Source organism: Tachyglossus aculeatus, chromosome 17, assembly GCF_015852505.1.
Source record: "Tachyglossus aculeatus isolate mTacAcu1 chromosome 17, mTacAcu1.pri, whole genome shotgun sequence".
NCBI lineage: Eukaryota > Metazoa > Chordata > Mammalia > Monotremata > Tachyglossidae > Tachyglossus > Tachyglossus aculeatus.
Genome location: NC_052082.1, coordinates 26,077,355 through 26,092,605, shown reverse-complemented (window position 1 = coordinate 26,092,605; position 15,251 = coordinate 26,077,355). Strand labels below are relative to the sequence as shown.

The 15,251-nt window shown below is 38.3% G+C and overlaps 1 protein-coding gene across 1 annotated transcript in view; it reads left to right on the top strand.

The window, feature by feature from the left end:
* The window catches only part of GPC5 (glypican 5), an 809,030-nt gene that overhangs the window by 383,274 nt on the left and 410,505 nt on the right, over window positions 1–15,251 (top strand). The window contains exon 7 of the mRNA XM_038758802.1: window positions 9,812–9,974. Within this exon, the coding sequence (XP_038614730.1) occupies window positions 9,812–9,974 (163 nt within the window). The remainder of the gene's footprint in view (window positions 1–9,811; window positions 9,975–15,251) is intronic.

Below are 15,251 nucleotides of genomic sequence, written 5' to 3'. Positions count from 1 at the left end.
TTAATATTTTTTTAATTGGGAGGAAGGATAAGCACTTGTTCCTTGAAGGAAATGGTGCTCTTTTCTTGTCATTCTCAGTGAAAGAATGAAATGAAAAAAGGACATTTTGGTAAAATGGTTTGTTTTTGAATGTTTCCTTTGAATCACAGTGTTCCTCCTAATTGCATCTAATGGGGCACTGCCTTATAAAAGATCTAAAGAAAGGCAAGTTCATAAGAAATGGAAGCCTGGAAATGATTAGAAATAAGATGCAGCTAAATAACAAAGTAGTTAGTAAATAAACATGGAAATGCTCTCTCTCTAGGTTTATATATATATATGCATACCCCAGCTCCACCACTTGTCTGGTCTGTGACCTTGGGCAAGTTATTTAACTGCTCAGTGCCTCAGTTTTGTACTTCCCAAGCGCTTAGTACAGTGCTCTGCACACAGTAAGCACTCAATAGGTACAATTGATTAATTGATTAGCTCATCTGTAAAATAGGGATTAAGACTATGAGTCCCATGTGGACCCTGGACTGCGTCCAACTTGTTTAGCTTGTATCTACCCCAGTGCTTGGTATAGGGCCTGACAGAAAGTAAGCGTTTAACACATTACCATTAAGGAAAAAAAAGCTTCATATTCATTTTAGAGATGGACAATTTGAATTTTAATAGGTCAAATAATACGGACCTATAGGTGTATCTAGCCAGGCTAATTTCTGGGATTGAATTTAGGTGTCCGTTTCTGCCTCACGCATTTATTTCCTAAACTGTTTTAAAACAAATAATATAAGAACATGAGGAAAGATCAGGCCAGTGGTCCGTCCAACTTAGTATACTGTTTCTCGTGGTGTTAAAAAGATATTTGGAAGAACTTCATGATAGTTTTTCTTCTTGACACTGATTCTCAAGTTTACATAGGTCAGGTAAGGATTGTCTCTATTTGTTGCTGAAATGTACTTTCCAAGCACTTAGTACAGTGCTCTGCACACAGTAAGTGCTCAATAAATACGACTGAATGAATGAATGATGGGATCCGATCATTGGATATAATTGTGGTTAAAATGATTGATGCCTGGATACCACTCCTTTCCACTATGCTTGCATATAAAGATAGATCCTTGCTGAGCTACTTTGTCTGTTCTAAGATATTGTTGTTATTTATTGAGTGTTTAAATTTGCAGAACAGTGACCTGAGCACTTGGGAGAGACAATATAGTGAAGTTGGCAGACACAATCTTTTCCTTCAGGGAGTTTATGGTCTGCTGGGAGAAACAGGGAATCAAGCTTTGGCCATGTTTATTAATCTGCATTTTACTCCATTCTTCATCGGGCCATTACTTGATAAGAGCATACCTCCCCTCAGTTGATATTCACTGGCAGTGTCTTAGCTGTCTGAACTCTATCAGGAATTCACCTAATCTTCATGGCATTTCAATCAATCAGTTTTATTTATTGAATGCTTACTGTATGCAGATCACTGTATTAAGCACTTGGGAGAGTACAAAATAACAGAGTTGGTAGACACAATCTCTGCCCACACCATCTGGGAAAGATAAACTAATGTATAAAACCAGAGATTTCATTCCAGAGTTAACTATTCAGGAACCTGTATGCAGATTCTCAGTCTACCTTGCTAATCTGACTGTTCCCATTCCTTCTCTGTAATCTCACATTTGCTCTTGGCCTCAGGACATCTTTTTGCAGGTGTCTCACATATCAAGTTCAATATGTCTAACACTAATCAATAAACAATTAATGTTATTTATTGAGCACTTATTATGCAGAGCACTCTACTGTTTGGGAGAGTAGATTACAACAGAGTTGATAGACACCTTCCCCGCCTGCAAGCATCTTTATACTCCAGAGTAGATGAATTCATTTTTTCACCCACAAAACCATTCTCCTTGCCTCCGAAGCCCAATCTTGGCACTATCATGGACCGCTCCTTCTCTTTTAATCCGCTTATTCATGGTCACCAATCTTATCAGTTTTCTTCTACAGCTTTTCCAGGATCCACCCTTTTCTTTCCATCCAAATGACCACCAGACTGCCAAGGAACTCATCATGCCTTGATTACTGCATCTTCCTCCTTGTTACTGCCCTTCCTATAGCTTCCCTTCTTCATTGCATACTTCACTCTGTTGCCTGTTTCATTTTTTAAAATGACAGAAAGGAAATGAGAGTACAAATATAGCTATTCTTAAAAGTAGAAACTCATATTAAAAAAAGAAAATGTAACAGCAAGAACGCATCATCTTTCTCCCTTTACATATGGTAAAAGGTGAATTTTGAACTATTTTCTTACATTCTATCTTTTAAGATAAAATTTATAATTATACTTTTTACATTTATGCATACTTTTAATAGTTAATTTTGCATCAAATTTACAGAAGTACAAATGCTCTGTGTTTTCATGGATATATTCTCAGTATACAAATATAATTGGATTATGGTCTATAAATTTAGCCAACTCTTTACTGATGAATACATAATTTGAACCTCATATTTCTTCTCTGAATTCCTACCCACACATTTTAAATTTCTTTTTATTGCTGAACTTTAGAACAACTATGTTTTTCAACCTGTTCTCAAATGGTTATTTACAGAGTTTTTTTATTGACTATTTTTTTTCCTCAGCGTGTACTTCTGCTTCTGTAAATGTGCATTTAGGTGTAAAAATGGGTTGATCTATTGCAAGATATATCATTATGTGGCATATTTCAAAGAAAATTCAATTGCTGCAACCTCAGAGGATTTTTTTAAATGTGATGAGTGATTTTCACTCATAGGGTAAACACATTGGGTACATGAACTGTCTCTATTCAGATTTTATCAAAACTCTTTAGAGTGTTATTACAGCAATGTACTATTGCTGTCCAGTTAGCAGCTGAAAAAGTAATTTCATCAAGAGATTAATTCACCAGCTGAAAGAAGTACACTTGTCTCAGAATCATTAGAAATTCCACGCGCCAAACCTATCATCCAAGATATAGTGGGTTCTTAATGAGCTTCCTGAAATAATTAAATATAAGCAGGAAGCATCAGTCACCAAAATAAATGATTTTTAGCTGATCAGCTGATGCTGGAAGTTGCGCAGTACTAGGGAGAGAAGATGAATGTTGTTATTTTCTTTGCCACATCATCTAATGATGCTTCATTTCTATAGTTCTAATATTTGTAGCCTCTGAGAATAGATGGGAACAACTTTAATAAAAATGGCATTTAAGTGCTTGCTCTGTGTAAAGCACTGTGTTCAGGGCTGAGGTGGATACACGTTTTCAAATTAAAGTTAGTCCCTGCCTCTCAAAGGGCTCACAGTATAATCGAGGGAGAACAGGAACTAGATCTCCATTTTGCAGTTGAGGAAACTGAAGCACAGAGAAGTTAAGTGACTTATTCTAGGACACACAACAGGCAAGTGGCAGATAAAGGATTAGAACCCAGGTCCTCTGAGTCTCTGGCTCATACTTTACCCACTAGGCATGATGCTTCTCTAACTGCTTCATTTAACTACTTGATAGCCTTCACATCCTTTATGAACCATTATATTTCTATATTTCTACCACTGTGCAAAGAACAAAATCCAAACAAGTTGGTATTCTGTGGATCTTTTAGATCACATAAAGAAGGTGGGAAGGTTCTTATGAATGCAATTCCAAAAGGAATTTGCATCTTGGATTAAACCTTACTTGGAAAGACAGCCAGGAGGGGTAGGGGAAGGGCTTCATATTTGTAACAGAGTTTTCTTCCATCCTCTTATGTATTTAAGAGAATAGACAGAAATGTTTTTACCCTTCTTAGTTCTTACCAATGGCCAGAGGCACAAACGCATATCAGTAGGGTTTGCTTGAATCATTTGTCAATGTCAAGTCTATAGTTAAAACATTTTTTAAAAAGCCCGTGGGGGCTCAAGATTGGAACTTTGGCAAGCGTTTTTTATTTTCCTTTCAAGATTAAAGAATAAAAAATTAAAACAGCAATGAATTTAGGAACATTTAAGAAAGTGAAAAGTATTGGTTCCAGAATAGCTTAGGTAACTTTTCCTTCAGTGAAAACAAAAAAAGGGAAGCAGTTTGCTTAGTGGAAAGAGCACAGACCTGGGATTCAAGTGACCCGGATTCTAATCCCAAATCTGCCACTTATCTGCTGTGTGACCTTGGGCAAATCACTTAACTTTTTCGTGCCTCAGTTACCTCATCTGTAAAATTAGGATTGTGAGCCCAGTGTGGGACATGAACTGTCCTGATTAGCTCATTTCTACCCCAGCACATATAGTAAGTACAATGCCTAGCACGTAGTAAATGGTTAACAATACCATAAAAAATAGATACGTCAACACTCTTCAATAAGTCTGCCTGGCAATCTGGCAATAATAGCACAGCTGTGCATGGCTCAGTAGAAAGAGCCCGGGCTTTGGAGTCAGAGGCCATGGGTTCAAACCCCAGCTCTGCCAATTGTCAGCTGTGTGACTTTGGGCAAGTCACTTAACTTCTCTGTGCCACAGTTACCTCATCAGGAAAATGGGGATTAAGACCGTGAGGCCCCCCACGGGACAACCTGATCACCTTGTAACCTCCCCGGTGCTTAGAACAGTGCTTTGCACATAGTAAGTGCTTAATAAATGCCATTATTATCATTATGGCCAGTGTCTGTCCATCCAAAAGGCCTTCTAAAAGATCACCAAGGAAATTGCAGAGAAGAAATGGAGAGACTTCATTTTCCTAAAGGGAAAGGGCCTGGATCGTGCCATCTTTGTCCAGCAGCAAAGGATTTTTCTGAATGGAAAATTTTCTGGTATGAGTTCACAGGTGCCGCAACATGCTGCCCATCAATCAATCAATCAATCAATCGTATTTACTGAGCGCTTACTGTGTGCAGAGCACTGTACTAAGCACTTGGGAAGTACAAGTTTGCAACACATAGAGACAGTCCCTACCCAACAGTGGGCTCACAGTCTAGAAGGGGGAGACAGAGAACAAAACCAAACATATTAACAAAATAAAAGAAATAGAATAAATATGTACAAGAAAAATAGAGTGAAAAATATGTACAAACATATATACATATATACAGGTGCTGTGGGGAAGGGAAGGAGGTAAGATGGGGGATGGAGAGGGAGACGAGGGGGAGAGGAAGGAAGGGGCTCAGTCTGGGAAGTCCTCCTGGAGGAGGTGAGCTCTCAGTAGGGCTTTGAAGGGAGGAAGAGAGCTAGCTTGGTGGATAGGCAGGGGGAGGGCATTCCAGGCCAGGGGGATGACGTGGGCTGGAGATCGATGGCGGGACAGGCGAGAACAAGGCACGGTGAGGAGATTAGCGGCAGAGGAGCAGAGGGTGTGGGCTGGGCTGGAGAAGGAGAGAAGGGAGGTGAGGTAGGAGGGGGCGAGGTGATGGACAGCCTTGAAGCCGAGGGTGAGAAGTTTCTGCCTGATGCACAGATTGATTGGTAGTCACTGGAGATTTTTGAGGAGGGGAATAACATGCCTGGAGCGTTTCTGGACAAAGACAATCCGGGCAGCAGCATGAAGTATGGATTGAAGTGGGGAGAGACACGAGGATGGGATATCAGAGAGAAGGCTGATGCAGTAGTCCATGCAATCAGTGTACAGATTGGAATAAAAGAACATGGATATGGGTCATATGCTCTTGTGTTTCAGACTTTATATGCAACATTTGATGAGAGGAAAGCCAGTAAAGCACTAGGGTATCTTTAAGATGATAAGCCCTATATAAAGGTTATAATTTTTGAATCCTGTCTTAACCAATCACTCAAGGGAATGGCAAAAAAACAGCTGCCTAACTGAGTTGGTCTTTAACCAAAGGTCAAGTGCAGTTGTACTGGAATCCTTGGGGACTCTTTGAAGTGATTGCTTTCAACCAGAGTTGGCCGTGGGTAGTGCTTTATGGAGTCGATTTATCTGTAACATATTGCATTTTAGCACATATTTAATAGTTATCTAATTACCCACATTTTTATTTGGACTGGATCTCAGAGCTCTCATTTCCTAATCTATTTCACAAAACACCATGATAATTTTAATGACCTAAATGGTCGAAAGGAGCGGTATCGATATAGCATAGACACATCTTCTAGTGTTTATACTTGTATGTAAGTTCAGTGTCAAAATTGTCTTTGGGTAGAAATTTCATCTTTTGCATCAATTTACTGGGAATGAATCCAAAATAGTACTATTCATTCCGAAAATGCCTTTCAAGTTAGTTCAAAGCATTTTCAGATATCAGCCAACTAAATTTCGTATGTTCAAAGAGTAGAAAAGCAAAATTTGTAGAAGTAATCATCTCCGGACACCCGTTGAAACCACCTGAAGCAAAAGTGCATCTTTTGACTTATTCTTCCCTGGGATTTAGCTCAGCTGTAAATTAAAACCTGAACTTGAACATTGTACGAGAAAGCCCACATATCCTTGTCCCAATCTGTTTTTAAGTTGAATAATCCCAAACAAAGGGGTTGTGTCTTGAGAGGAACACAATTTAAGGCAGTTAAGACTTTTCTGTTTATACCTCTGTGTTATTTAGGACCAGAGAGAGTTTTGGTAGGTCAGGAGAAGTGAAAGCCAGTGGTGTTCTCCCTGGCCACATTTGTTCTACTCCACCTTCTCTGAAGCATGCTTGCTTGGGCTTTCAAACCTGAATAAATTCCCCACCCTAATCCTGCTGGAGATGTTTTCAGTCCCTCACTCACTGCAAAAAAATATGTAATGAAGTGACGAAGATTCTGTTAGAATGCCACAGTGGGATTTCCTTTGATACCTGGAGGCCAATGATAGCTGCAAATGATCTCCTTGAGACTTCAAGCCCTGGCTTTACTCTTTGATGGCCGTAGGGTATGTGTGTGAGGAAACATTTAGCTAGACATTGTCTACTACCATAGCATATTCTAGATGAACTGTAAACTCTGGCCTGAGCGGCAGGTCTTGTCCCTCTTTCTACTGTTTGAGATTCTCTTTTTGTTTAGTTGTAGCGTCCCCTTGCCTACTGCAATGGTTCTTAAATTCCTGCCACCATCTTGTAACCCCTGCCTCTCTCCCCATCCATCCATGTCTCCATTTCGGGGATCAGAAATGTTCAGGCAATGGCTTCTGAGCAGTTACTCACTTAACTGCCTGGAAACACACACACACACACACACACACACACATTCTCTCCCTCTTTTTCTGTCTCTTTCATCTCTCCTTCAACCCCTCTAGAAAGGGTACAGCAAGAACAAAATCAGTTTGAATTCAGCTAAGCCAGTTGTGGGTGGCTGTTTCAGAGCATCAGATGCCACAGATCCAAGGACTCACACACATTTACATTTGCAAATTTGAATACTGAAGGATTTCTGGGCGAGGCAAAAGCTAGCAAAGTCTGAAAGTGCCCTGTCAATAACCTTCTTCTCTCTTACAGAAAAATTATTGGGATCCTTCTTTAAAAAATGCTTGATGCTCAATGTTAGGTATAGCAATGTAGTTTGACATCGAAGGGAATGTATCTCCTACTTTTTCATTTTACTCAATCACTCAGCACAGTGCTCTATAATCAATCAATCAATCGTATTTATTGAGCGCTTACTATGTGCAGAGCACTGTACTAAGCGCTTGGGAAGTACAAATTGGCATCACATAGAGACCGTCCCTACCCAACAGTGGGCTCACAGTCCAAGTGGGAAGGAGAATGAGTATTTAATAACATTTTACAGAGGAGGGAACTATGGCACAGAGAAGTTGCTAATTCTACCAACTCTATTGTATTGTACTGTCTCAAATGCTAAGTACAGTGTCCTGTGCAGAGTAACTGCTCAATAAATACGTATTGATTGAACGACTTGCCCAGTGTCACACAGCAGAGAGAGCCAGGATTACAGCTCAGGACCTCTGACTTCCAGCCCTACACTCTTTCTGGTAGATCACACTGACATATAGGAAGTTGAGCACCCAAGAATTTATATACCTTGAACGTGGTTTAGAGTTTTCTTCCTCTTTGTCACCACATTTTGTTTTTCCGCCTGACCTTTTTTATTCTATTTCTTATCCCTTATAAGTACACGATGGAACAGAGTACCATCTACATAACAAAATGTAATGGCAGTTTTATATTCTTGGAATCTGGTAGTGGCAGTTTTATGTTCTCCGATTCTGATGAAAATCTTTGCATTTGTGTAGGGGTTCCCAAGTATATAGCCTTGTCCCAACTTCTTTTTTCTTCCCCTGCTAGAGTATAAGTTCCTTGAAGGCAGGAATAGTATAATCTTATTCTCCCAAGAGTTTATTACGGTGCTCTCTGCACAGAGAAGTCACTCAATGTATACCACTGACTTACTGATTAGTCAGTCCATAGTGCTGTGTGCTAAATCTGTAAGGTAATCACCATTTGTAGAAGCACCATAAGAGCTCAGCCAGAACTGCTAGAGCCAACCCTGAATTATTGTCTGAAAGACCTTATTTTGAGCTAGAAGTGTTTCCAAGTTGATCAGTTGAGAATTTTGGTTCCGTGTTACAGATGCCTTGTCATATTTTCAACCTTGTCAGTACAGACTAGGTTGAACAGGACTAGACCTAGAACACAATTCTGATTCATTCTGAAGGTGATGGAGCAAACTAGAGAGGGCACTTTGTTTTGACCCTAGCAACCATTCTGTCTGGATCTTGGTGAATTTCTCAGGGCAGCACATATAACTAGTAATTTCCACAGCTCTGGCCAGTTGATGTTTTAGTTATATTGCAGTCTTGCTTCGACCTCTGAATTTTTCCTGTGTCTACCAGAAAGAAGAGATCATGGCTCCCATGCTGTATTTTGGACTAAAGCTACCTTGTGATTCAAGTAGGGCACAGCTGACTGTGTTCTTTAGTCATCTGTTCAGGAGAATACTGGCTAAATGTTGCCTGTTCAGGCTAGAGTGGGAGAGTGATATTTCAAACCAGAGCACTGAGTGAAAAGAACAGAACCAAGGGACAGAACACAAAACCACAATGAATGCTATGACACAGAGACCAGAAAGACAAGCAGGGAACAGCGCAACTTAAGAAAGCAAGACAGTTTTCAAAACTGCTGAGACAGAAAATTACTAGAAACAGGAGAGAAAGGAAGCAAGAAAAAAATATGTAATTGGATATAATGAATGCATAGAGAGAGGGAGAGAAGCCAAGGGATTAAATTATCCCATAAAGTTCACTGTGTTTCACATTGTTATTAAATGAATGTTTAATGACTTAAAAGTAATGGTCATTAAATACAGTTAATAAGTTGTCAGTTAACTTTAATATGAGTTCCTTCTGATACCAGATCTTGAAAGTGATGTTGATCATACGATACAGCAGCTTTCATTGACTAAAACTTGGCTTCCATTTCCTTTTTACCCAACTCTGTACAAGCATACCCAGATGGCAGGAATCTTCTTGGCTAGCCAATCCATTTTGCAGCATGACATTGCATTGGAATGTACAGTGTTATTCAGATTAGGCATCTGCCAAATGCACTTATTGTGCTGGGTTTGATTAACATTCTCCAACCAAGCTTGTTGAGAAACACAGAATTTTCCAGCCAACTAGCAACTGTGCAAGTGGGCACACTCCTGCTTGCAGCTAAATTGGTTTTAATTGGCATTTGTTTGGTTTATCATTCATTTCTACAACATCCTTTGTGCCTTATGCCCACAAGAGGATCATCCATTACAACTGTTTTTTTATTACTGAAAAGTTTCATTTTTGTGTGATTTATAAACTTCACTTGACCAGTTGAGAGATTCATTCTTTTTAGTGCTTTTCTGAACTAGAGTGTTTGCACATTTTTCTGAGTTCAATAATAATCCATTTCTCTCTCTGGACTTCAGTTGTTGCAGGGCAGAGCTATTCCAAAACATGAAAGATGGGATCTGTTCCAAATGGGCAGTGGTGGAAGCAGAGAAGATCAAATCAGTGGAGACTGTGATGACGAAGATGGTTGTGGAGGATCGGGAAGTGGAGAAGTAAGGAAGATAACAAAAATTCCAAACTGTAAGTCTAAGATTCTAATATCAATTTTTAGAGTTAATTTGGAAAGTACTAATGGTATTGTATATTTGGGCCACTGGGTTTAAGGGTTTTTTTTTCAATTATGAGATATTTGAAAAGTTGGAGGATATTCAAGTACATTGAAATGGCACTGAGCCCATTCCTAGATAGACAAAATGAAAATGATTTGACAGAACATGTGTTTTCTACTAAACTATATTTCAATGACTTGCAAATGAAAGTAATATGGATTTGACCACTCACTGTTGGTAAGAATGAAAACGACATCATGATGTCTGGGAATGATACATTTTTATAAATTTAATTCAATTCAACTTTTATGAAAATGAACAGAATGATCTGAGAAATTGCTAATTATGGTTTGGGGAAGCTGCCATCCATGTGTAGATTTAGATGTTTTGAGGAAGGACTTTTCCCTAGAGCGGACTTGGTCTCCTTGTTCACTTACTGGGTAAACATCCTGAGAATGTGGTAGTCGGGCTCCATTTAGAGAGAAATGGTTTAGGTCAATTCCTAAACATGGCTAACCGATGAGCTTGACTTACAGGTCAATTGGACCTGAAGATGGAGGTGTTATTTAGAGATAGGCATGTTTTGTTTTGGAATAGGGGCTAGAAATATCAATCCTGGCAGACTTCTGTGTCTGAACATCCCAAATCCATTCGTTTGTCCTCAGAAGATTATCAGGCACTTAAAGGGAGTTTTAATAGTGATGTAAAAAGATAATAAACAGGTCACATGTCCAGCTGTTATACAGTCATACATTCCCACACTCAAGCTGCTAGTGAGGTCCAGCCTTGCTTTTGCAACTTCCCCAGTTCAGCAGCTATCAAGGATCTGGTAAGTGTCCGAGGAATCATTCTAACCTCTTGTGGGAATCCCTGATTGGGGAACCATCCTGTCACTGACCCACACAAGAGGAATCTGTAGTCAGAGTCTATGAAAGTCGTTCTGTACTACTCCATGGCTTAGGTAGGTGCCTCTGTGAACTCTCAGAAAAGACTTTACTAGCTCCCTGAGATTCTTGTAGCAATCCCCTTCCCAACCCTCTAATTGCCTGATTTCAAGTCTCACTAAAATGGCATTTCAGCTCTTTAGGGAAATTTGTGTGTCCATTTTGCCCTGAACAGGGTATGATGGGGGACGTAATGGTGCAAGAAAAGGATATAAAAATCTTCCACTAAATGCATGGAGTTGTGCAAGACGAGCCTCCCTTCATAAGGGAGTGTAGCGTTTTATTTCTGTCATTATCTGTGGTATTATCAATATGATATTTTATCACCATCAGAATTTTGGGACTATTTCCTCCTAATTCTTGGCTGTTTCTATCTCTGATCTGTTTAAGCCACATAAAAGAATAGTTTTTTTTTATTTTAATCATTATTACTCTAGAGGTTACAGTCAAATATGATATCCTTCTATTTAATGATTTGTAATTCTATTAGGGTTATCAAAGTATTAATGCTTACTCTTTTGCGATAGTTGTTAGTAGTCTTACACAGTACCACATGTTACCCCTATTATTTGAATGTTAAACTAAGATAGCTGGAAAGGCATATACGAATTCCTTGAATTGGTATATCATATTTCATTTTCAAATAACTTGATTATCAATTATCTCATTTTATTTCACTCTCTTCAGCAATTCCTTGTAAGAGTAAACTCACGTTAACTCGTATTTGAAGAGTTACATATGAAAACATCATCTAATAAAACAGTTTATAGAAACAATATTATATTTCCAATATTACATTCCAGGGACTTTTCTTCCATTTACCTTGGCATTGACCCAAACCCATCTTCTTATCTTCCCTTAAGCAAGCCTCCATTTCTACTTGTCATATTTGAAATCTGCTTCCTGTGAAGTTAGGAAGAAGTATGCTTAGCACAGTTTTACTGGAAGAAAATAAGTTTCTCCCACCCTGAAGTTATTTATTAAATAGTGGTAAGGATTTGCTATGAACGTCTTGACATAATTCCATTGTTCCACATGAGAAGTAGAATCTGTTTAGGGTGTTTTACTGCTAATAGTTTTCTTATATGGGACCATAACTTGTCAAGGTGGCTAGATTGAATTTTTACATTGGAACAGAGTTCTCAATTACTGTTGAAATGAACAAGAATGATACAAGAGCCATCCATCAGGACCAAGGAGAGCTGGATATATAGTTTTCAAAAATTCGGGAAGATGGAAAAAGTCCACATATGTTCTAAATGGACTGCTTATTGGGTCTTGGACTTTTGATAGGTTTCACTTTTCAATTTTCTAATATATAGGGAGGAAACAACCATAGGCAGCTTGCAGAAATTATGTCAGTCAAATGGATATGGAATGTGTGAACCACATTTCTATTTCTGAACAACTTTTCCCTCTCTTTGTCTATTTTGATGCATTAGTGAAATAAATTGTAAAGCAATTTTACAAGAGCTGAATGGCACTAAGATTAGGGACCAGGTGCCAAGGAGTTTTAATATTTTAGTAATGAAGTAGGACCAGAATTTTGATTTGAAATACATAACCTGGTTACTTCTTAACTTTGTCAGCAGAGATATCACTTTAGGTTACTATTCTGAACAGTTTGGATTTTGACATAATTTTCTCTTGTCATCAACATTTATTTGAAGCATAATATAATTTTGAGTTGTCAAGGCTAACATGACAATGATTAAACATTGTACATCCAATCAGTTGTACATCATCTTTCAAAAATCTCGTATGACTATATCCAATTATATGAATATATGAATAGTTGATAAGTGCTTAGACTCATGATCACTTGTCAACGTAAGTTGATTTACTGAATGTTTTCTATTCATACATATATTTTTCTACTCATGCATTTTTCAACTGATATATGACATAATGCAGGATTTGATTCCAAAGGCACTTCGGCCTCTTTGAATTTTTCTAATGAAGGTCACCTGTGAAATGGTCTATGGTATCATTATATAATAATACTATTTAATATAATTTAGGCAAATGCCTTGTGTTACTCCTGAAAAGTTTCAGATATTTTTGAGTTTGCTTAAAGATGTAAATGGAAGTAATTCAGGGTATTACCAACTGCATGAAACTAACTTTAGTGAGTCTGTCACTGGTACCAAAATGGATTCATAAGCCTTTACATGCCAGTGAAGTGCATATTAACACATCTTTTACATTTGGACTTGGAACATTTGCTCAAATTCTCATTTGCCATTGTCACAACCTGCATGCTTATTAAATTGTCATTCTCTGATTTACGATGCTCAATACATGATCTAATTCAATTTTTATAAGGTCTGGTGATTACCATAGCCTCTTTGATCTTTAAAAGGCAATTGTGCTGCTGTGCCCCTTGGTGGTAAATCATTTTTTTAATCAAACATTAATACTTCAATGAATATACATAGGTTCTGTGTTGCCCTGTGTGAATGTTGTTCAGCCTGTACTATCTTACCAAAGAACTGATTTACAAAATAGATATTCAAAAGTTATGATTGAACCTGTAACCAGTCAAACTGTATGATGTAATTGAGTTGGTTATACAGTCTTTGCTAATATTTTTCAACCACCTATGCTGGTCTATATTCTAGAATGTGTGTATATATAGTGTATTTTATTATTTTAGTCTCTTTTGGGGAAGAGAAACCCCTAGGCTTTCAATTACCTAAATTTTGTATATAGCAAACATAATCTGTGTTCCACATTTGCAATGGAAAGAAATCAATGTAACAGGAAACTAGAACTTAACAAGTTCTACTTCGTTGTCACCATGACCACAATACGCAGCAGGGTCTGGTAGAAGGAGCACAGAACTGGAAATCAGGAAACCTAGGTTATAATCCTGCTTCTGCTTGCCTGGTGCATGAGTTTGAGCCAAGTCACTTAACTTTCCTGGGCATCAGTTTTCTCTTGATGATGATGATGGTATTTATCAAGAGCTTACTATGTGCCAAGCACTGTTCTAAGCCCTGGATCTATGTCAGAGAATTATAAACATGTGGATCAGGGACTGTGATCAATGTGATTATCTTATCTACTCCAGTGCTTAACAACCAACACAACTTTATTGCTGTCATATTGTAAATTATGTAATTACATAATTATACATGTTGAAAATTATGAAAGGAATACAGATTTGAGTTAAAAAAGGTCTTTTCTCAACCTACTACAAATTGCTAATCAAAAGCTTATAATTTTCTAGGAAAGATTATCTGGCAGTCTGCCTGGCATTATTACTTAGACTTTAGTATTTAAAGTAGGTCTTAACAATGACCTTGGTAGAGACTAGAACAAGTTACTCAACCAGATAAAGTGAAAATGATATGTTGAGGGTCATGAGAGCAAAAATTGCCATTTAGGAAAAATAGAAATGAAAAATGATGGAGTAATTGAAAATTCTTAACTTTCCTTGTCTGGTATTTAAGTTCAGAGTCCCATTTAGAGTTCAAATTGCCTGAAACATGGAAAACTTCAATAATTATGCTTTCTGAGAAGTAGAATGGACTAGTGTAAAGAACACAGGCCTGAGAACCTGGGTTCTTATTCCAGCTTGGCCACATACCTGTTGTGTGACTTGGACAAGTCACATAACTTCTCGGAACCTCAGTTTCCTCATTGGTAAAATGGGAATTCATACTGCTTCTCCCTCATATGTAGACTATGAGTGCCGAATGAGACTCTGGGACTCTGACCAATCTGATTCTTTTATGACAGTCCCAGTGCTTTGTAAGCCTTTAAAATATCATAATTTTAAATAGTACGAGTTTACCAACTGGAAATCTCTAGTCATCATCTGCAAAATGGTGATGAACACTGTGAACCCCCTGTGGCACAACCTGATCACCTTGTAACCTCCCCAGCGCTTAGAACAGTGCTATGCACATAGTAAATGCTTAATAAATGCCATTATTATTATTATTATTATCAGCATTGCAACACATCCCCAGTCACAGAGCCATCTTATCTGATGGATCTCCTTGTTTGGAGGTCCCCCAAAGAAGAAAGTTGCAATGATCAAAATGATCAGTAATCAGATCAAACTTCCAAATTTGCAGCTCTAGTCTTCCTCCCCCTTCGCATTCTTGCTTTTCCTTCTGCCCTCAGGAGATCTCTATCTGGATGTCTCACTGCCACCTCAAACTGAGACATTCTCATCTTTCCCCTGCAAACCCTATCTTCCCTCTGACATTTCCATCAATGTTGACAACAGCACTGTTCTTCCTGCCTCATAAGCCTGAACACCTTGGTTATATCCTTAATTCATGGTGGTATAA